The sequence below is a fragment of the Enhydra lutris genome, unplaced genomic scaffold (assembly GCF_002288905.1).
Source record: "Enhydra lutris kenyoni isolate GAN:26980312 unplaced genomic scaffold, ASM228890v2 scaffoldscaffold15, whole genome shotgun sequence".
In the NCBI taxonomy this organism is placed as follows: domain Eukaryota; kingdom Metazoa; phylum Chordata; class Mammalia; order Carnivora; family Mustelidae; genus Enhydra; species Enhydra lutris.
The window spans coordinates 59,973,960-59,998,084 of NW_019154099.1; the positions used below are offsets into that span (position 1 = coordinate 59,973,960).

A 24,125-nucleotide genomic window follows, 5' to 3' on the forward strand; every position below is an offset into this window, starting at 1 on the left:
TTTTAGAAAACTACTTCCCTATTTTCCTTTAAGTTTCGTGGAAGCTGTCTTCAGACCATCTCTACCTGACCCGCCTCACAAGTCCGTTTGTATCAAATCTCGAAGACGTGTCAGGTTGTTCAATAAATGCTAATTGCATTAAATAGAATGGGACCAAGCTTTGGAATAATGTTTTGTTTGTTAATTATTTTCTGTTTGCTTCTAAAAATTATTCCACAGCCACTTAATAGAATTTCCATTTCAGTTTTTGTTGTTTTTCTGTTGTTGTTGTTGTTGTTGTTTAATTTGGGGAAGAACATTGAACAGTGTGAATAAATACAATTATTTCCTGCAGCTCTGGTAGCAGGAAAGCAGAGTAGAGCCCATCCATTGATTAGCTGCCACAGAGCCAAGTCCCATGGAATTATGAATTTTTCTCTAAAAGTGCCTTTATGTTTTAAGCAGGATTTTCCATAATTGGAGTCAATTTTGTGGTTTTAGAAAAATCTTTCATTTTCCTGAGATCTGCTAATGAGTCTTAGCCCAAGGACTCCCGAAGGGCTCATTCACATGTTACAGTATAGATTATATGTAATTTGTGGCAATATGTCAAGCCATATGCCTTTCTAATCATGAGATGTAGCTACATATATTTAATCTTGAGCTACTGCATTTTCAAGGAGAGCAGCATATTCTGCATTTTATAAACCAAGACACATAGCAGAGAGCCAGTTGGTTTAGCAACAGCATGCACAATCTCTTGGACTGTCGTATGAGCGTTCCTGCGGGGCTCTTTGGTGATAAAGCTGGTCCCAGGGAAGAAGCTCAGTGGCTCTTGGGTTCCTGGGTTGCTTTGCGTCCCCTTCTCTGGCCAGACGGATGGGCTGGAGTGTCGCTCAGGTCACCCTAGCTCTTCTGTGATGGGGTTACCTGGTTTTGTGAGGGAAAACTCCCCTCTCCTGGGAAGGCTGACCACGGTGGCCGGTGATGATACTAATCTCCAGCCCCCCTAGGAGGGACCGTTCTGCTCTGACTACGAGACCCCGCCGTGCTTCTAAATCTGGTTTGGAGCAGAGGCTCCTAGGTCCTTTTAGAAATGTTTAAGCAACATTATTTGAATTATAGCTGAAGATCTTTCCTAAACACATTTGAATTTTTCATTACTCATAGGAGCCTGGTGTATTTTCCAATCTCCATTACAGAAATATTTTAAAGTAAATGGGGAGAGACTGTGCATGAAATATTAACAGGGTCTCATTAATGAGCACGGATGTGAACTAAAGAAGGCTGAGGGGGGTTTGGTTGTTGTTATTTGTTTTAGCAAATTTTAAATCATATATGGATTAGCTGTTTTAGGAATTGCTCTCAAACTTCCAGGGGTGATTTAAGTGATGGATACGCATTAAATCCAGAAGTATGTCTAATTTTATTGGCTTTTAAAATTAAGAATCTTGAAAGAAAGAAGAATTATGATTTGGAAAAAGACATTGGCTCCCAGGAAATCTGAATTTCCATCAAGGTGGTTCTGAGCTGACTCTAATAGGAAACAGTACTTTGAAGGTCCTATATTTTAATGTGAGCAAAGGGAATAGATTAGGAGACACGAAAGCGATCAGAAGTAATGAAAATGAAATTAATGAAAATACAGGTCACAGTAATGGTTACAAAATATATGATGCTTGCCTATCTGACCTCGTTGTCTGCTCATAAGGTCTGTGTTTGAAAATTGTTTATTGCAATCGTTTGTTTTGACACAAAGTGATGCTCTTTGGATCCGATGAGTGTCCTGGAAGACTGGCCTGGTTTATACAAATCGAGTTGGTGATACTGTTCTTGCCTGAGATCATGTGTCTATATTTCAGCCTCGTTCTCTCCCCAAACCCTTAAATGTTGCAGTGGGCTGAATGGTGGCCCCCAAAAAAGGTGTGGCCACGTGCTCACCCCTAGGCCCTCAGAATGGAGGCTTCTGTGGAAAGGGGTCTTTGTTTACATAATGAAGCCCAGGATCTCGAGGTGAGGAGATCACCCTGGATGATCAGGGGGTATTCTAAATCCAAGGGCAAGTACCCTTCTGAGAAGGAAGCAGAGGGAGATTTGCGAGAGAAAGGGAGACCACACAAGCAAGGAGGCAGGGACAGGAGAGATGCAGCCACGGGGCAGGGTGCTCCAGGGCCCCCAGGAGCTAGAAAAGGCAGGAAGCCATGTCCCCTAGAGCCTCCGGGTGCGTAAAGATATGCCCAATGTCTGAGTTCTGGCCTCCAGAACTGTGAAAGAACAAATTTCTCTTGTTCTGGGCCAGCCGTTTGCAGTCACAACCCTCCGGAAGTAATACACGTGTCCATTGGGTCAGCATTCGCAGATCAGAAGAGATGAGAGTGGATTTAACTCATAACATTATGGAATTTCTTTACCACTTTTGATTCGTTCGAAAGGGACCCCGACATTTCTCCACCTCTATTGGTTTTCTTCACCTGAAATACCATTTTCCTGTCTTTCCAGACCTTGGCCATCTTAGGAGTAGCTTCTTGGCCTAATCCACACCTCACTGATCTCTCCCTTCCCTCATCAGTAGGGGTGTCTGACGCTGGCGTGGCCTTTTCCGGTTCACAAAGTGCTTTCTGAGGCCTCGTATATAAATGCTGCAGTTTCAGTGTTGCAGTCCAGTCAGCCTTCAGGAAGTTCAGAGGTTTGTCAGAGACGGCACAGCTAGCACGAGTCTCCTGGGGGTGACTTAATGAGGTTCCAAATGCCGTGCGGCTAGAAACAGCAGAAATTTATCCCCACATTTCCAGAGGCCAGAATCCAAAATCAGGTGTCAGCAGGGTTGGCTCGTTGAGCAGAGTCTGAGAAAACTCTGTCCCAAGCTTCTCCCCCGGCTTCCGGTGGTTGCCAGCCGTCCACGTCACTTGGCTTGTAGACACGGCTCCCGAACTCTGCTTCTGTCTTCACAGCTCTCTGTCTCCTCCTCTTCTTGGAAGACATCCCGTTGAATTTCGGGCCCTCCCTCTCCCCTACAACCTCATCTTACTCATATCATGACATCTTTGAAAGATCTTATTTCCAAATTAGGTCACATTCTGTGGTTCTGGGTGGACATGGAATTTGAGGGTACACTACTGAACCCACCACAGGGTAATAGGTCACAATACCATATTTCACTTTCCCTTCCGAGGACCACATATTTCCCCATCTCTACCGTGTTGTGTGTGAAATTCTTCAAGCATTTGTTGTCTACAGTCATAGACTCCTCGTGGTACGGCAGGGAAGCTCTACAGGGGACTCCCTCACCAGGACGTTGAGGGGGACACTGACCTTCAGTGACCACATGCATAAAGTTTGCAATTCAGGAGAATATTTTGTGAACCTCATGAACTTGTTCTGAAGGTCACGTGTTGGGCAAGAAATCATGTGACGTCTGATTCTCTTGAGATGTTCCATCAAATATGAGTCATCTGTCCCCCAACAATAGCTGAAGGTCTGTCTGTGCAGAAGTACCACTCTCCTTGGTAGGATTTTGAACTCACTGATAACAAATATTGACGACCGGAAAATATTTCAGGGATCATCTACCAACTGGACATATTTTTAGGTGAGCATATTAAGGGCCCAATTGCCTCACTCAAATTGTTAGTGATAAAATGCCCTTCATTAGTTAAAAAATAGGTTTGTTAATCTTTGTATCTTATTAATGTGCCCAGTGCCTGAAGCAAAGCTTTGTAAGTCACATTAGAATGTTTATTTTTATTTCTCATAATTAATGTCACTTCAGCAGGTGATGGGGAAATGTAACCACCGAAGTTATATTATAGTATTTTCTTGCTATCATGCTTGGAAAACTTGAGTGGAAGGTGCAGAAATAGAGATATTTTTCTATCTGTGAAAATTGTAATAATAGAATAAAAAACATTTACATAATATTTTAACTTATGTTAATGTTTATCACTGAATATACAGGTTGTTTTCATGTTAAGTAGCTCTACCTTGATCTAAGAGAATTTTTGTGAAAAATTATGTTCTTTGCCATTTAGTTTTATGACTACTATTTTAATGGTGCAAAGAGGTGTGTGGAATTTTACTGCAGAATTTAGACGATCCTTTCCATTACGGTTTGCCTCAAGGAAATGAAAGCATTCTCTGCAATTTCCATACTACATATTCTGAAATGTAATTTTATGACAGTTTGAAAATGTAGAGCCCCTTTATATAATGTGCTTTAGATATGTCTTTCTGTGGGTGGATTTTGATCATTTTCACCAGGATTCCTTTCTCCGTCCCCTAAACCACATCCCCACGGAGCACTCTGTAATCCCAGACACGTAGGCCTTGGTCATTAGTGTCCCTGTCCCTGATGTCCTCACACATTTATGAGGACCGTATTACTAAAACGTCGCTGATAGAAGCCATGTGGGGGAAGAATGATGTTACTGATTTGTGGCCAGTCTATAAAAACATCTGATTTTCCCCCCTCCTCCTTGAATAAGATCTACCCCTGTTGCTGGAGGAACTAAGTTGGAAATACATTGGTTGAGATTGGTGCTGTTACTCAGATCTGAGAAGCAGGGACGTTGCCATGGATTCTGGGTGATGCCCTGGTGACAGCAAGCCTCTTTGCCCCTCGGATGTATTTACATTACGCGTGTGCAGGGGAGATGGTGGCCTGTTCAATTTCCCAGTTCTACCTGCCCCAGAAACGCCGTCTGGAGCTTGCTGACTGGCCTTTACCCCAGAGACCTGTGGGAGACACGATGTGCCCAAGAAGACTTAGAAAGTGAACCTTTAAATCAAAAGAAAAAGGAGATGAACTAATCAATAAGGAGCCTTTCATTTATTTCTCTTTCTTTTCTCCAGGCAGAATCCCCAGACATAACAATGAAATCTGTCTGGTCTAAGCCAAATGGATACCATTAAAGGTTATTTGACAAAGATATCTTGACCCACACAGAATGAGTTTAATTTACATCCGTATTTGCAGACTTCTTGGGCAGACTCCTGGAAAAATAAAAATTAACTCTACCAGGCCCCTGGTGCTCTGTTGTTCTATCAATTTTGCCTCGGGTGTAAATTTCTGTGGGAGACCTGATAAATGTTTCCTCATTCGGGGTTGTGCTTGGAAGAGAAAATGCAGTCTCTTCTTCAGGGAATCTCACTATTTCTTCAGGGATTTAATAGGTTTTGTTATCTTCGTGGACTGACAGAAAGTTGTAAATAAGGAACTTTGGGTTTCCTAGAATATTGATATCTTGTTGTTAGTTGATTGTTTTTTTTTCCCCCCCTTTAAAAGGAGCCAATGAGGCATATTCATAAATTTCGGATGTGGCAATTTCAAGGAAATGTTTATATTCAGATGCTAGGTAAGGACACTTACAATAATGCTGCGTGTGCTCCTGACTTTCTTCGTTGGTCAGTATTTGGAACGTAAAGTGAATGAGAATGAAAGCAAGCAATACCGTTAGATACAATCGCTTAATAGAAAAGTAAAAAGTAGGAGCTTCTACCTATAAACATTGACGGTGCAGAGGGATCAGTTTACAACGACTCTTGAAATTGAGACTCTTTTTAGCAAACCTCAGACAGAAAGCTGAAACCACACATGAAAAATTACCAGACTCATTTGTACTTGCTTGAAAACGATCTTTTATTTCTTTTCCTAAAATCCAATCTTTATACCTTCCGATGTGATGTGTTGTAGTCAAGAGGAGATTCCAAAGTTTAGAGTTTTTATCACCTGGTGATCCCAGTCACCTCTTTTCTAGAGATCATATGTTACCCCACATGAAAGGGATGATAAATTTGACTGATAAGTGAATTCACTTTCATTCCACAAATACCGATGTTTCCCAAGAGAGTATTTTATGTCTCCTGCTGGGACGTTATATGCCCTCAAGATTCGCTCTCCAGCGTGACATGAGCCCCAAAACGCCTCTCCCTGTCTGTGGGCTCCACGCCTGCACATGTGCTTGTTAAGACCTCTCCTTGGCCAGCGCCTCTGGCTCTCAGCAGATCCAGAAGCGAACCGCCTTCAATTCCCAAACCACCTCCCACGCTCTCTCTCTCTCCCCCTCAACTCCCTTCAAAAAAGTAAAGCAGTGAAACTGATTTCCCGTATTTGTCCCACTTTTCAACTCAGGGTAAAATCAGAAACCCAGTTAATTGCCAAATACCAGTCTCTCTCCCCTCCTTACTCCTGAATCTGAATGCTCCCTTCCTGCCCCAGGACCCTAATTCCTGGCCCCTTGCTCACGGCTCTTGATGCCGACTGGCTCTAGTTACCAATTAAGGAATGAATGAACAGTTTTACTTAAAAGTGTAGGAACTGCCTCTGCTCCATTGGTCTTTCTGTTTCTCCAGTGACACTGTTCAAAGTTAAAGGTGATTATCCCATCCCACTTGTTAATCACGGACATGCTCTTGGCCATTCAGGCTGCTGTCAGCGGGCTCATCAACGCTCTTTTAAGCAATTTCGCCACCGACCTCTGTCTCCCCGGTAGAAGAATCAAATTCCCTCTCCCTTCTGAAGACCAGATCTTCTGGACCATCCCCGCACTCTCGTTCTTCATGTACCTGAGAGTTGAACAAGCAACTTGGGGGATGTAATCAGATTCAATTTTATTTTTGGCTCACGCTGCTTTTTACAATGTGTTCAGCAGAGACAGTCCTTTCCTTGGAACCAGCTGAAAACCCAGGCAGCTCCAGTGATATTTCTGGTCTCTGTCCAGTAATAGGACGTCCTTCACTGGTGCTCACAGACTCAATTCCAGAATGAGGAACTTCTAGTCCTCATTAATTATCGTCATTACAAACGTACCTGGAAGGTGAGGCCCCTTCTGCCTTCTCCACAGAGAATGCTCTCCGTGCAACGACCTCGGGGGTCCTGTTTTCTCTTTTATTGAGCTGAGTGATCTCAGTGTGTCTCAGTGGTTTCCCACAAACGATGCCTTTCAGTGTCCAGGGCTCGGTCTAAGGGCTCCCGTGTGTTGCTGACACACCCCACCCCTGCCTGAGTGGCGCTGACCCTTTGGGCTGGCTGTCCCCATGGCCCTGGTGGCCGGGTTCATTCCCACAGACTCTGCACCGGGCTCCTTCCCTGCCAGCCCCAGCTCCCGCCTTGTTGGCCAGGATGTCACAGAACTCGGACTTAGGGACCACATAAGGGAACCTCCCCATGGCCTTTGTAGATCATGGGACACCTGAGCTCTTCTGTGCTCTGCTCAGGAGCTGACAGGGGCATCAGCACGGGCTGTGCCCGTCCCCAGTCCCCCCGTTGCCTGCCCGCATCTGAGTTTGTGCTTCTTGGTGGAGTTAAACACCAGCTTGCCGTGTCTCCCTGAGTGGTGCGGCAATGTCAGCCTACGAGAGGGGCCCCATGAAGCCCCCTTCCCACTGGCTTAGGGGGTGGGGGAGAGAGGCTGTGGAAAAGCATTTATGGCCACATTTGCATATCGTGTACCCAAACTAGGCACGGGAGCAGTAGACCTATAGAGGTGGACATTGACAGAGAAATCAGTTTCAGTAGATAGAGAAACACACACACCCCGTGCTGCCAGAAGCTCCATGTTAGCATCTGGGAGATCCTACAATGCCCGAACTGTCATTGAAGGGGGGTCCTTTGTTTTTTTAAGGATTTTATTTATTTGACACAGAAAGAGAGAGCACGCGCGTGCACAAGCAGGGGGAGCAGCAGTCAGAGGAGAGGGAGAAGCAGGCTTCCCGCCAAGCAGGGAACCCGACTTGGGGCTTGGTCCCAGGACCCCGGGATCATGACCTGAGCTGAAGGCGGACGCTTCACTGACGGAGCCCCCCAGATGCCCTCCAAGGTGGCTCCCTTGTAGAAACGTTGACTTTGAGCACTTCACCTGTGGAGGTACAGATTTCCATATTAAAAACACGCTGTATATGTGATAATATAATTAACAGTTCGGTTTGTCTGTAAGTCACTGCCGAGTGAGGTAGAGCGTGCGTTCTGTTGGAAACCCCATCGTCCTAACGCGTTTGTAGTGTGGAAAGTCTCTGGATAAGCTCGACCAGCATGAGAACAGAGGGGAGTGACGGCATTGGCCATCTAAAGAGTGAAACTGTGAGTGAGGCCGTTAAAAGCCCCTGGAGAATATTCCATCTTGGTTTGGCACTTGGGTCCCTCTCCATTGGCTTCCAGGTTCTGCCTGGAGGAGGACAGAGCTCTGTCCTCAGGGCGTTCCCAGCTCACACGGCTGGGCTGCGCCGTCCTCATGTCTTCTCCCTCCAGCTGTGAGGCTGGGCATCGCCGCTGTGTGCTGAGGCCAATTCCACACGTTCCACGTGGCTCATTTCATGGGCACAGATAAGCTCTCCCAGCACACTCACTGCTTCTAGAACGAACGGCTTCTTGCTGCCTCATCTGCTGTCCTCCATCAGCCCCTTCTGGCCCCGCGTCATTCTCTGTGCCTTCTTTCCCCCTTTCCTTCAAGAGTTTCCTTCTCTTTCTCTCGGTGTTTTGAGCAGTGATGAGCACATGCTGTCCCTCCCTGTCGTCTGCTGAGCCGCAGGGACGCGGGAGCATCTGAGCTGTCAGGACGAGACAGGAAGAGACAAAGCAGGCAGCTGGGAACGGTGGAGGTCGGTCAGGATGCAGACTGGAGAGGAGGCCAGGTTTTCAAGGAGGAGGAAAGGTGTACAGGGAACGGGTTCCACAGGAGAAGTTGAGGAGATAGACGGGGACATTGAGGTGACCCAGAGAGGCATCCCAGTGGAAGCACCCACCTCCTCTGAGGCAGGAGAAAGGAAGGGAAGAGGAGGTAGTTCTGGGTGAGAATGGACACCTGTGTTGGAGAGGCAAAGCCTCTGCAAGGGTCCTCCCCTCCAAGACCCTCTGGTCTTCTGCCCGTGGCCCCCACCACAGCCCCACTGGAGGGCTAGGTCCGAGCACTGCTGGGCATTCCATGGGAGGGACCCTCCAGCCAGCAGACCATGTAACTAGGACAAGACATTGTTAAGCACAAAGTGCGGCCAGTCCTTTTTAAAATTTTTTAAAGGGCATATTTAGACAAAGATAGATTTGACAGATGACAGATTATTGTTGGCTATCTCTGAGAAAAGGAATTACCAGTAATTTTTACTTTATTACTTTTATTGTTTTCCCAATTGTATAAATACACACACATTATATTTTACGAGGTATCTGTAAAGTGTAAAAGGTTATAAAAAGACTTGCCCTGGCCATTTTCCTTGATTTTTTTTTTTCTGGATATAGTCTTTGAACCCCAATGACACCCTCAGTCTGATGCAGATGATATTTAGTGACCTTGGCCATGAGCCACACCAGAGGAAGCCCGAAGGCCTAAGCAGATGACACCCACCGTGCCCATTTCCCAAGTTCATAGGGAGCGTGTTCCTCTTCCCTTGAAATAACCTTGTGTCTTGTGGGCTGTGCTGGCAAAGTCACCAGACTTTAGGGGGAACTGACCTCGGTGAACTTCACCTTGTAAAAACAAGAAACTGACTTCCAGAGAAGACGCTGCTGTCATGCCCTCAGCTAATGGTCACCATCCGTGTCCCGTAAGTGCGTTTCCAGTTGGCGTGTGGAAACTACAAGAGGAAGGCTTCTTCACAGCTCTGGGTGCATTTCCCTCCTACCGCAGCACATGTTTATTCATTTTCTGTCTCCCAACTGCCAGCACGGTTTATGGCTTACACAGGGGACCCCAGCAATCATGGTTGTTTGAAAAATATGGGGTTCTCTTGCTGCTGTCTCAGATAAAAATATTTGAAAATGCTTTCTGGACAGCTTTTTAGAAATGCCAACTCTCCAAAGGAAAAAGGTTGGTAGTGAGTATCATTATAGTGTTGTCTCATCTTAAACTTACCAGCGATTTTTCACTCAGCTGCCGTCTCCTCTCATCATCCTACTGTATCTCGAATGCCCAGGAGACATTTCTCTACAAACCCCAGGCCCGGGTTCTCTTGCTTCCTGCCGTCCCCGGGGGAGAACGGGGTTCCTGGGGCAGCCTACACCGCTGGTACCTGGAGCCGCCATTCTCATCCTTGGGTGTGGGCCAGGATCAACTGGGGAGCCAGTTAGAAACGCAGAGTCCTTCGTTGCACTCCTGGCAATGATGATTAAAGAGGGCCACGGGAGGGCTAAGCTGTGCGCGTGTGTGCCAAGCCCCAGAGGACGCGCTCCTGTAAGTAAACTTCGAAGCCTGTTTTTAGGAACGCTGGAGGTATTTGCACACAGTAGGTGCTCAGGTGAGCACACCTTCCACAACGTCGCAGGGCCAGCCCCTGCAGGGGGCCGCACTGAGGGGTAAAGGGCCCAGGAGCCCAGCTCTGTGACCAGGCACCTTCCTTATCAAAGGGCAGTAACACACCTGCCCTTGCTCTCAGCGCAGAGCAAGAGCCCCGACTGCAGAGGAAGCTCTCTCCCCTCTGGCTTCCGTTTCCTTGGTGATCGACCCAGCCCGAGCCTGACAGCCCCCAGTGAGGAGGAGAAGGCATGCGGCTGGCATTTGGTAACTTTTCTTCGTGGACCCAGGAAATGAGGCAGCTTGATAAAGTGTGATTCATACCCACGGGGAAAGCTCCAGTCTCCTTTTTACATAGACAGCTGAGCTGATCTATCTTGTGATTGTGTGTCCTGCGGTCCTGGGGTGTTAGCGCAAGGACTTCGGGAGAACAGCACCCCCTACTCCCTGGGTCGCCCACACACCTCCACGGACCCCGAGGCCGAAGCACTGGTGTGAGTCCTGCTAACTGCTGAAACACAGGCAAAACGCTAAGTTTTCTTTGGAGTCTTTCATTGAACAGACTCATTCCAGAGGACCCTGGCTACGGAGAGAGCCTCCTGAAGCACTGGCATCGGGCTCCATGCACGTAAACGTCTCCATTACATGCTTGAGGGACCCCGCCACTTCGCACGTGAACCCTACCTTCCAGTCCTTAAGAGGGAAAAACAACTGAAGTCTGAAGTCCAGTTATGTGAAGGCAGAGGGAAAAGAGGAAAAAGGTAGTTGAAAGCAGAAACGGGGCCTCTATCTTTTGCTACTTTTGTGTTTTTCTCCTTTCATCCCCGAATAACAAACCAGCAAGGATAAGCAAGGCAGAGCAGCGAGACAGCTGACGCAAGTGACCAAGAAAGGCCTCCGCCTGCCCCTGTTCCTGCTGCTCCCACCGCACCGTCCACCAGTCCCTCCTCCTCGGGGGGCATGGCTGAGAGGACAGCCTGGCTCTGTTCTCCTGACGGCACAGACTCACAAAGCCTGGTGCTATTTCTGGGGTGCACGGAGCTTCTCCCGTAGAAGGTTCTCTGTCCTTTCCCCTAGGCTGTGAGTCTCACCTCCCTTGGGACACCCGGGAACCAGGGACGTTCGTCCCATGGAGTTTTGTGGCTTCTGTGGTTTTGTTTCTATACGGTTGTTGCCTCCTCTGCCTCCCAGAGGCCGTTGCTGTCGGCGAGGTCCCGACGATGCCAAGGGGGCGAGGGCAGCGGGCGTCAGGTGGCCCTACCCCTCCTGGGGGACCCGCTCTGTTTGGAGGCAGTTCCTTCGGAGAGTGACACAGGATTCTGACCGACGTAGTCACACCGCAAGAGGGGCAGCCTTCCTGCCCGCCTCAGCACAGAGGGCCTAGAGGATGTCATGTGTCCTTCTCAGGTCAGTGCTGTAAGAAAGTTCTGGAACAGGTCAGAGAAGATGGTAGAGGCAAGCGCTAGAAGCAGGTGTGGGGCGTTGCCTAGAAAACCAGGTACTGTGCGGACTGAGGGCTAACAGCCTTGTTCAATGATGTTCAAAATCTGCTGGAGAGAGGCTGGCAGGCAGACAGGGGGGAGAGACAGAGAGAGGCTGACGTGCCTTCCCCTGTCCTGGAGACGAGAAGGCACAGTATCTTGATGTGTTTACCACCAGGGTCCATGACTGGTCGAAGCTGGAGCCCAGAAGGTGTCTCCCCCAGCCCGCACCCCCGCCCAGCTGCTGCTTCTCCCATGCAGCTTCGGGCCCCCGGAGCACGGGGTCTGCAGAGCAGACTCGGCCCTGGCGGCTGGAGAAGCTGGGGCTAAAAGCCAAGGCAGGGTGGCCGTCAAGGGACAGATTGGGCCACAGAGTGGCAGGGAGTGAGGAGGAAGGTAGTATGCAAAACGTGCCTGGTGTGGAAGGATCTTGTGGACATCGTTCTGTAGGTGGAGACTTACTGGGGATGCGATGGGAGTGCTCCTTGACTTAATGCTCTTCCATTCCATCCTTTTCTCAAAATTAACTTCAAGATCTTGCATTCTTTTTGGATAAAAAAGTAAAGTGTGTTATTTTAGTCTAGATTATATTAATTATATTAATAATTAATAGTAATTATTTATTATTAATCATTATTAATATAGTTATATGTTATATAATAATATAAACATTAATAATTATTAATATAGATTAATAATTAGATTACTATTAAACTGTGGTCACTTTGTTTTCTATCCTTTGTTTAAAGCAAAAACAAACACAACCCTTTAGGCACACTCATTAAAATATAGTTTTCCTCCTAGGGCATGCAATTTTGAATTGGATAGGCCTATTTTAGATTTTCGTGCTAAGTTTCTGAATTTGTATTGTACCCCCACCTCCCCACTGCAGCAGAGAATGTTAGAGGCGGCCTAGTGGGGGGCTGGGACGTTGGGCACACCCCAGAGATAACGCAGCCACAGCTCCCCTCTCCCCATACCCCCTCAGTGGTGGCTTCGTAGGAAGCCATGGAGACGCATGCCAGCCCCTTCCTCCTGCTCACCCCACAGCCAGGGGCATATGTTGGAGGGGAGGCGTGGGAGACCAGAACGCCTCACTGCCCAGCAGAGATGAGAGAGCCCTCTTCTACATCAGTGGTGGTTGAGTGGGGAGCTGGCTTCTCCCAAGTGGCAGTGACGAGATTGGGCCTCTCTCGTCCTGCTGAGTGGCACCAGAGGCAGAAGCCAGCTGAAACAGAAGTTTATGCTGGAGACATTGACACCCTGCTCTGGAAACGTGATGGGACATCTGTAAGGATCTCCACAAGGATACAGTAAAACTCTACACCACCGCTAACCAACAGGACCGACTCACTTACGGGGCGCTCAAACCAGTGAAAACAGAATACACCTGCTTCTTGAGTCCCAGCACAATATGTATCAAGAAAGACCACCTGCTGAGCGAAAATCGAAACTAAAGAATTTCAGAAAGATTAGAATTCTATGGAGTGGGCTTACCTCCCACAAAGCAACCAAACCAAAAATCAATACCGGAAAGATGGCAGGCAGATTTCCAAATAGTTGGAAACTAAATGATGCCTTTCTGTATATTCCATGGATCAAAAAAGAAGTCTCGAAGTAATTAGAAAGATGTATTGAACTACATGAAAATGGAAAGAGTACGTACTGAATTTGTGAGACACAGGGAAAACAGTGCAGACAGAAAAATGTCTATCGTTGAACGCGTATGTTAGAAGAGAGGAAGGTCTCAGTTGATGGTCTGAGTTCCTACCACAAGAACCTGGAAAAAAGTGAGCAAAATAAAACCAAAGCAAGCAAACAGAAATCAATTAAGTTGAAAAAAAGTAAAGGAAATCCATGAAACAGAGGGCTGGCTGATTGCCAATAACCCAAGATGACACATCTGTAGAAAGAAGGACAAAAAAGAGAACAGACACCAACCGCTGTCTGTCAGGAGTAAAACGGGATTTCGCCAGAGACCGTGCTGACACCAGAAAGATCGAGAGGAAAACTGTAACTGTCGCAAACACCAGCTTAGGTGAAATGGACCAATTCCTCAAAAAGCACAAACTGCCTCAATTTACCCAATGAAATACATAACTGAATCAAGGAAATGAACTTAGAATTTAAATCTCCCCAAAAAGAAAGTTCCCATTCCTAGTGGTTTCACTGGAGAATTCTATCAAACATTTAAAAGAAAATTAACACTAAACTTATAAACTCTTACCTGGAAAATAGAGGTGAGAACACTTCCCACTTCATTTTATGAAGCTAGTATTACCCAGTGTGAAAACCAGACACAGAACACACACACACACACACACACACACACACACACACACACGGAACTGAAGATCAGTATTCCTCATGAACGAAAACGCAAAAAGACTTTTAATATTAACAACTGTAATTACACAGTATGTAAAAAGAATTATGTACCATGAATAATTTGTTGTTTTTTTTTCTGGAGATGCAAAGCTGGTACAATAATTTGAAAATCAGTCAAGATTAATCCACCATGTTAACAGGCTAAAGAAGAAAAAAAATCACACGATCGTACCAACTGATGCAGTAAAAGCATTTGATAATTCAACATTCATTCATGATGAAAACACCCAGAAAAATATTGTTAGAGGAGACATCCTCAATTTGATAAAGAGCATTGACAAAAATCCTACAGTTAACATAATATTTAATGGTGAAAAAATGAGTGTTTGCTCACAAGGTCAGAAAGAAGGCAAGGATGTCTGTTCTCACCATTCTTATTAAACATAATGCTGGAAGTTCTAGCAAGTGCGCTAAGAAGAGAAATGAAATTAAAGCCAGATATATTGGAAAGGAAGAAACAAAATTGATCCTTTTGTAGATGATGTGGTTGACTACATGTAAAATCCCAAGGAATCTACTAAAAAAAAAAAGGGAAAAGGAAAAAAGTCTTGTAGAACTAATAAATGAGTTCATCAGGGTCACAGGATACAACATAAATGTAAAAACAATCAACTGCATTTCTATATACTAATAAGTGCACCGAAATTAAAAATACAATAACATTTACAACTGCTCATAAAAAATGCTGATAGGTAAAAGTCTAACAGAAACGGGGAGAATCTGTATGCTGAAACTTGCAAGACCGTGAAGAAAGCACACAGAGAGCTGCCTGGGAGACACATCACATTTGTGGGTAAGAACACGGCATGGTCAGTAGTCTCATTGACAAGCAGCATCGCAATACTTCTCCCCAAATCGCTATGCAGGTGTAATGCAATTCCTATCGAAATCATAGCAAAAATTTGTTTAGATACAGAGTTATCAATAGACAACATTGCTCTAAAATTTATTTGGAATTGTGAATAAATTAGAAGAGTTAAAAACAATTTTTTAAGAGAGTTATTTATTTATTTTAGAGGGGGGGAGGGCAGAGGGAAACACAGAATCTCAAGCAGACTCCCTGCTGAGCTCAGAGCCCCACACCGGGCTCCATCTCATGACCCTGAGATCACGACCTGAGCCAAAACCAAGAGTCAGACACTTAAAAGACTGAGGCACCTAGGCATCCAAAACAATGTTTATAAAGAAGAATAATGTGGGAAGAATTCATCCGTTTAACTTAATGTCTTATTGTAAAGCTTCAGTAATCAAGACAGAGGTGAGTGGATAGATACGTAGATCATGGAACAGAGTAAAGAGCCCAGAAGCAGACTCTTACCAACAGGGTTGACGTCTATGGTCGTTCTGCAGGATGTTACCATTTAAGGGAACTGGGTAAAGGGCCCATGGGACCTGTCTGTAGCGTCCCTTACAATTGCCCATGAACCTGCAATGATCTTAAAATCAAAAGCTTAATTCAGAAATATTTTAAGGCAATGGTAGCAGATTATATACAGACATAATAAACAGACACGAGTGGATATCATTTATTTAGATTTTCAAATTGCCTCAGACAAGGCCAATATTAAACTTCATTGATTGAAGAAATTTCATGGTTGAAAGACCAAATTTGGAATCAGATTGTATTTTATTTTTAAAATAAAAAAAGTTAAAAATTAAAAAAATTAAAATTAAATTTTAAAATTTATTTTTAAAATTACAATTTAAAAAAAATTAAAATTAAAAAATTAAAAATTAAAACCCCTCACATAGGTGTTTGGTATATGTTGTATATTTCTCGGCTCCATTCACTGAAAACTGTAAATATTGACTAGCCCACCAGCAATGTGCTGTGTGCATATTTTAGGGTCTGGGGGTGGGGGTTGGTCTCTCATTTTGATTTTCCCCTCAAGTATGCAAGGACTTCTTGAGGAAAGACTTCATTCCAGGTTCAGGGCCAGGAAAAAAAAATTCTTTGGAACTCTGTATTAACATTCCACTAATGCCAATTTCATGTAACACATTCTCAGTCATTTGCATTATTATATTGTGATGATACAATAACCAACTGTTATGGGCAGTGTCTAAAACCTGCGTTGAGCTGTGAACGCAAATCCTGTCAATACTGGGGCCATCCATATCTTATGAGTAAGGTCAGAAGCTCTCAGGCTTGGAGCGCCCTTCAGACTATTAGTTAACACGTGAAAGAGAGTATCGCAGTTTGCCCATTATCACAAAAACAATTATGCTCGCATGCTTCAAGATTTGTTAATTGGATACAAAGTAGAAATGTGTGCTGAGCTCCATGCTTCCTGCCAGCATCCAACTGCCCTGTGAGCGTTTGCCCTTGGACATGTGTGGGAGATGCAGTTTCCTAGGTATGTGACTGGAGTCTCCCGCTGGGAAGGTCTGGACTTGAGTTTCAGTGGGAGAACCTTAGCTTTTTCTCCACATTGCCTGGTACAGGTGCCATTCAGGAGAACTTTCCAACGCACGATCCAAAAAGCATAAGCTCCAAAATATGATCTTGTGATAATGGAAGACTCATAAGCACAACCTTTAATGAAATGGACAGCACAGTGTTTTGCTGTATTTGGTCATAATATACCAAAACCTTTAAGTTCATTTCAGCAGATATTGATTGAATGTGGCCGATGGACAGGCGTTCTGTTGGCTGCTGCAGGGAGACGGAGTTGGACAATTTGTAGTCACTGTGCTCAAGGTACGGCAGGAATTTTACTGTGGGATCAGGTAGAAATGGCCATAAAAAACGAGACCATAACAAGAGCAAAGACAAGAAATGTTTTTAGAGAGAATCAGGTAGTCCAATCTGTGTGTGTGTGTGTGTGTGTGTGTGTGTGTGTGTGTGTCTGTCTGTGCTCTGCGTCTATGTGTTTAATTCACTATCATCTTTTCTTCTTTGCTTATTTTTAAGTACTGTCTGTACCCAACATGGGGCTCAAACTCATAACCGTGAGGTCAGGAGTCTCGTGCTCTACCGACTGAGCCAGGACCCCCATCATGTTTTCTTCATTTTAAACATTAACTGTTTAAATGATCCAAAAGGAATCTCTGAATAAAGAGACCACTGAATTTCTCCAACTGGAATCACGCCCTCTTCCCCAGGCATGGCAGCAACCCCCTGCCCGGTTTAGTGAGTTTTCTGGGAAGACGAAGGTCTTCGAGAATGAAGGGGGGGCTGCACGAATGCGAGTCACCACCATTTCCTCTTAAACTCACAGTTAGAGGAGGACTTGGAAAATTAGTACAGGAGAGGTGTCCCTTGTTTGATGTGCAGAAAGGAGCTTCAACCTGGGGTGTAAGATGAACTTTGAAGACCGGAAACACCTCTGGTGAATAATTGGAAACTTTCTCTGAGTCAGATTATTCTGCAAAGGAGATTATTTTTGTGGCCATATTTAAACATTAGTAACCACGCCGTTTTCTTTTATTACAGGTAATGTATGAAATCGTTGGAGCAATTGAAAAAAATAAAGACACCCTTTCACAGAATCTTCTATTTGTAATGAAAAGTAAGTTTTTTCCCCTATGGTTAAAATGCCACACACTCTTTCCCCATTTCTGAACACTCTCCTCTGCGATATGCCACCAGCGACAGGGGAATTGAAATATCTTTTACATTCTAAAGCCCGGAATAATAAAGAATGGATCTTGCCACAGTGTACATTGGCTACAATCTAATTTGGAGTCTAGTAGGAACCATAATTTAACTAAGCTTTTAGCAGATAGAAATATAAAATACCTTTACCACTCTACTGGTATGAATATAAAAAAGCTCTTTTGTGAAGACTAATGAAGATTAATACAGCTTCCAAAATTATTTAGGCCACAGCAGGGTGAATTTCATTACTGAAGTTGAAGTCTGGAGCATACCTCAGGGTGGTATTTATTCTCGTACTTTCTGTTATAAAGAATTAATACCCATGAAGTAGAGGAGGGGCACAAATTCATATGTGCACACACACATGCTTATCTGTATGTATCAACTGACAGCCTCTATCTAGTTAGTGAATCTCAGCCCTTTATGTACTTGTATCTATTTCTATACAACAGGGGACTAAGTATATACTACACTTCTATACAGTGCCCTTATATGTATCAATATGTATACTTCTGCCGACTCTAGTCATTCTTTCTCCATAGCCATTCTGTAGCCCTTGGTTCTCGTTTCCCTAACAACCTTTTCAGTGAATTAAAATGTATCATCCTTGATGCTTTAAGTTGCTAGCCATGAGCTGAGTCATTTATCTTTCCTGGAAAAAAGAAGCCCGTGATTGCCCTTCATGAGACAAATTGAGGGCTTTGAGCTGGAAATAATCACCGCTGGCTTGAGGACCGTATTTACCTTAAATCATGTGGTACGGATGCCATAGATCGTTTTTCAGGGGGACTTACTGAGCTCGTCTCTCAGAACTTATAGCGATTGAGTTCTCTTAAAACTGAGACTAGCGGAAGGAGTGTGGGGTTGGAATGATAGCATGTAGAAGAAAAGAATGGAAATAACTGACCCTGTTGATTATCACTGGAAATATCTTCCTTCTAGTTTCCAATTATTTGAGTTTCCATTGATAGTGTACTGCCATCTAAGTCATACCTTGTTTGAAGATCTAATATATAGCGTGGTTTTGAAGTTAGCACAATGCCTTTTTCTTTATTTTTGTATTTCAGGTGATGGAATATGTATTTAGAGAGAGAATGTGATAGTTAGTGATATTGTCTTCTCCTTACCTTAACAGAGTCCCTTTAAAGTCATTCTTTTGTGTATACTTGCTATTAAGTTCCAAGAGAACACAAGTGAGTCTTGTTTTGTTCTAAATTCTTTTGGCATCTGAGCAAGCAGACAAAATTTACAATAGATTCTTCCATGTTTATACAGGAGGTGGCAGGTGTTTTCTATAAAGGTCCAGAGAATAAACACTTCAGGCTTTGCAAGCCGTAAGGTCTCTGTTGCAACTTTTCAACTCTACTGTTACGATGACAGAGCAGGTCTAGACAATACAAATGGACATGCCTTTGCTCCAACGAAACTTTGTTTACAGAGACGGGCAGTGGGCAGATTTGGCTCACGGGCCATAGTTCCTCACCCATTCTATCATATAAGAAAAAGATGTATGGTTGTGATAGTATTTTATGAATTTGTGAAATTATTTGATGCGGTAAATCGTTGTTAAAAGCAAGTGTAATTTATAGATTTTTTTTTTAATTTTTGAGTACCTTGCTAGGTACTTTGTTTATAGTATCTGATTAAGTCTTCCTATTATCAAAAAGTTCCCAGCTGAGAAAGGTTGTAGGCTCTGTTATGGGATCGTGAGCCAGCTGGCCCAAGGGAGGCAGGTAGCTTAGAGACATAGCTCATGCAGAAATGCAGTGAGTGCTCTCACCTGTGCCTGAGATGTGACATAAAGTCTCAAGTCTATTGTCTCAGAGTGCCTCTGCACACTTGCTCATAAACTATTCATCTAAGTTCCCGTATCCTGGTGGACTGGCAGGAAAACACTGGATACAATGTTTACAGACCTCCTTCGGAGGACACTTCCCATTTCAACATCAACCTGAACTATTGATGTTGAAATGATTTCAAGTTGAAGTTACAAAATTCGTACCAAAAACTCCCATAAACCCTTTTCCCAATTCATTTTCCTCATTTCCCTTCTTTTATTCTGTCTTCTCCATCCCATTCACCCTGCCTTCCACTCCCCACCATCCTTCCCTGTGTGTGCAAGTGTGTGCATGCACGTGCGTACATACATGTGTGCATGTGTATGCGTGTGTGTGTGTGTGTGTGTGTGTGAGCATGACATGTGTGTTCTGAATCATTTGAGACCTAGCAAAGGCATCTTCGGTATATATCCTGAGCTAAAGGACATTATCTTACAAAACAACGGTCTGAGATTTGAACATTGACGCAGTGCCAACATCTAGACCCGAGCCCTATCCCTTGGCCGCTCACTTCAGCGATGGCTTCCATGATGGTTTCCCCCCAATTCAGGGTCAGTCGCTGCATTAACTGTCATTTCTCTTCAGTCTTCTTTAATTTGGGACATTCTCTCTGCTTATCTTTTTCTTTTTTTTTCTTCTTTTTTCTTTTTTTTATGATACTTACTTATGTATTTATTTTTTTATTGAAGTATAGTTGATATAAAAGGTTACATTATGTTCAGGTGTATACATTGATTTAACAATTCTATCCATTATTCAGTACCATGTTAAGCATAGTCCACCATCTGTCATCATAGAGGATTATTTCAGTATTGTGGACTATATTCCTTATGTTGTATTTTTCATCTGTGTAAATTATTTTATAGCTGGAAGTTTGTACCTCTTAATTCCCTTCACCTGTTTCATTCCTCCAATTCACCTCCTGTCTGGCAATTACCAGTTTTTTCTCTTTATTTAAGAATTTTTTTTTATATTTTTGTTTGCTTTTATATTCCACATATAAGTAAAATCATACGGTATTCTTTGCCTGCCTATTTCACTTAGCAAAATACCCTGAAGGTCTATCCATGTTGTCCTGAATGGCAAGGTTTCATGCTTTGTTGTAGCTGAATAATATTCCACATCTTCTTTATCCATTCATCTCTTGAGGGACACTTATGTTGCTTCCATATCTTGGCTGTTATAGGTAATGTAATAAACATAGAGGCACATACATCTTCAAGTCATTAATGTTTTAATTTTCTTTGGGTAAATACACAGCAGTGGAATTCTGATACTTCTCTTTTAACTTTTGAAGGATCGTCCCTACTGTTTTCCACAGTGGCTTCACAAATTTACACTCTCGTCAGAAGAGTACAAGTTCCTTTTTCTTCATATCCTCACCAACGCTTACTATTTCTTGTCTTTTTGGTACTAGACATCTGATTGCTGTGAGGTACTACCTCATGGTGGTTTTGATTTCCACTTCTCTGGTGATTAGGGGTGCTGAAAATCTTTTCATGTGTCTCTTGGCCATTAATATGTCTTCTTTTGGAAAAATGTCTTCTTAGGTCCTCCGCCCATTTGTTTATTTTTATTGTAATCCCAGTTTGTTCACATACAGTGTTATTAGTTTACAATGTAGTGATTCGACAATTCCATATATCACCCAGTGCTCAACAAGTGCACTCCCTCATCCCTATATAACCTATTTAATTTATTTAACCCGACCGCCATCTCCCTCCACTCTGGTAACCATCGGTTTGTTCTCTATAATGAAGAGCCTGTTTGTTGGTTTTTCTTTTTCCCCTTTGCTCATTTGTTTCTTTCTTTTTTTTTTAATTTAATTTTATTTTTTCAGTGTTCCAAGATTCATTGTTTATGCTCATTTGTTTCTTAAATTCCACATATGAGTGAAATCATATGATATTTGTTTTTCTCTGACTGACTTATTTCACTTTCTTTCATGACTGACATTTTTAAAACCTAAAGGCCAGTTACTTTGAAGACTGTCCCTCAATCTGGGCTTATTTGCTGTTGGCTCCCATTGGTGTCTGTGCACCCCTTCTGGGCAGAAACCCCACAGAGGAGCTCAAGGGTCTTCCACCCAACCCAGTCATAGGACGCACCGACTATTTGAAACACCATTGGTGACACAGCCATGCTAAGGTGACACCGTTTAGGTTTCTGTAATTGAAAGCTGCTGTTTTACTCTGTCACTTCATAAGGAAGATGAGGCAATCAATGTTCTCTTCCACATCAGACTTTCACCTGCTGGCTCACATACATGATAGATTCTTGCCCAAATCAGCAATTTCTCTGATGGTTGCAAAAATCACGATTTTCTACCCCCCATTTTCCCATCAACTGTGACATTCAAATGCAAGAACTACCCTTTCTCATTAATTAACTAATTAAATTATTAGTAGTATGGGCTCGTAGATTCTTATTAAATGACTCACAATCCATTACTTATCGTTATTTTGATACTAACGTTGTTCAAGATACGGCCAGTGAGCAGCCCTTCAAGCCAGCTCCTAGGTTTTTCTTCAGGTTCTCGTGATCTTGTTTAGCACCTCCTGATATTCCAGCCTTCCAGAATGTTCCACGATTATCAGCTCTGCCTCCAAATCAGCCCTGTGCCCAAGAGGCCTAGATTTATTTTAGAGAAGAATGGTATTAAGAAACACTGAGGTCTGGGGGCTTGACGAGCTCATTTCTAACTGGGTTGTCTTTGCTTTGAGGCCCCTTCAGAACGAGACAACTGAAGATACGTAGATAAAATATGGGTGTGTAGCTCTATATGAAAAATCATGAATTTATCCTGCTAGCCCTAAGTTGTATCCAACACCACAGGGCTCCATTTTGCCTTCCTGCGTTCCCCAATTGTTCTTCCCTTTTCTGACACTTCTGCCTAGTTTATCATGTAGTGACTTTCCTTTACATGCCTTGTCACTAAGCATGTTAGTCTGCGCAAGCAAAGTAATCTGGGCGTGGGAAAGGTAGAAAAATGGCTTTGCTGCTCAACAGAGCTAACTAGCTGACGGGTCCACAAGATCCTAAATGATGTGCACACGACTTTACATTCTAACCCTGTATCATCCTCAAACTAGGTATGTCATGGTCATTAGGTAGGAAAGGAAACTCAACTGTGAGGATTATGTAAATACAAATGTAGGTAACATGAGAAAGGTGTCTTATAGAGCTCTCACCGCTGTATGTGGTTTTCACTATACGATTCCAAATTTAATAGAATTTGTATAACCTCACATGTAAAAGACATTTGTATAACGTCACATGTAAAAGACATTGGCTTTTTATCTTTGCAGCTGAACTGTTTCCCCTAACAGCTGGTACAAGCAGATGAAACAGGGTCCTACAAATGTTTACATACACCAGGAGCTGGGTTAGACCCTGGGACATGTGTTTCTGGGGTGGGAAGCTGCTGGCAGAAACCACAGGTCTTCATGACTTGGCCAAGAGAATTGAAGCCCTGTAGACCCAAACAGGCAAGACTGGGTTCCCAAGGCTAGGAGAGTCACAAGTGCTACTCAGAAGGCCAAGGGCCAGTGCTGAGGTAGAGTACAGGGACACGGATTAGGACTCCTGGTCAGGACAGAGAAGGTCGGAATTCATTAAGTGGTAGGATTAATGGTGGGGAAAACAGAATAGAGGCAAAAAGAAAGATGACCTCTCACTTAGGTCTTGCACTGAGAATGTCTAGTGCTTACAGCCCTGGAATGAGGACTGTGTTTAAAGCTTGGGGACATAACGATTTGAATGCCACTCACAATATCGCTTTATTTCTTTCCTAGCTAGTGAAAATGTCGTGATACATCATTTGTTCCAGTCGAAACTGTCACAGACAGGATCCCTCGTGTCCTCCTATCCCTCTTTTAAGTTCAGAGGACAGAAATCCACCCTGCTCAGTAAGAAAACGGCAGCTTCTTCAATTATTGGAGAAAACAGGAACTATCTAGAACTCAGTAAGGTAGGAGTTCCTCTGATTCTTGTTTGGTTGTTCTTAAGTCTGCTTAGTACCTTTACTTTTTTTTTTTTCTTTTTTTAAAGGCAATTCTGAAAACCGATGGGAACAAATTGATATTTTAATTTCAAAAAGTAATGAAAAGGATCCTGGCAGAAGTATAACCTTAAGAGAGAGGGGACGGTAGAGGAGAGTGCAGTAGAGTGAAAATTCAATAGCAAATAGGACATTAGTGATTTTATTGGTTGTCTCTGCCACATCCTATTTGTGCCTTGTCTCGGTGACTGTCCTTTTGATGAATGGGAAGTAACTGCAGGGACAGTAGCTTTCCAGGGAATAAACTTTGCTACCTTATTCTGTCGACATTAATCACTTCAGAGGTTTTAGGTCTCTAAACAATAAATTGTAGTTTCTCTTATAGGCAGTGTGTATGTTTCTGGGGCTGGAAATATTTTTTCTGGATAGCATGTGGTTTTTAAGCTTACTTTTGTATTATACTAGTTTTAATGTGTACTTGTCCGACACAAGTGTGGTTATACTTAAAACATAAAGGTTCTATTTATAAAACAGAACTACAGATTCAGCGGAGTTGTCTCAAACCAATAGGAAATAGGTAGGAAATGTGTTAACGTTAAGGATTCAGTGCCTGATGGTAGC

The 24,125-nt window shown here is 43.6% G+C and overlaps 1 protein-coding gene across 1 annotated transcript in view; it reads left to right on the top strand.

Moving 5' to 3' along the window:
- LOC111147014 (myosin XVI) overlaps window positions 1-24,125 on the top strand; it is a 471,268-nt gene that overhangs the window by 317,156 nt on the left and 129,987 nt on the right. The window contains exons 24-25 of the mRNA XM_022502858.1: window positions 17,502-17,577; window positions 23,299-23,474. Coding sequence (XP_022358566.1) covers window positions 17,502-17,577; window positions 23,299-23,474 — 252 coding nt within the window. The remainder of the gene's footprint in view (window positions 1-17,501; window positions 17,578-23,298; window positions 23,475-24,125) is intronic.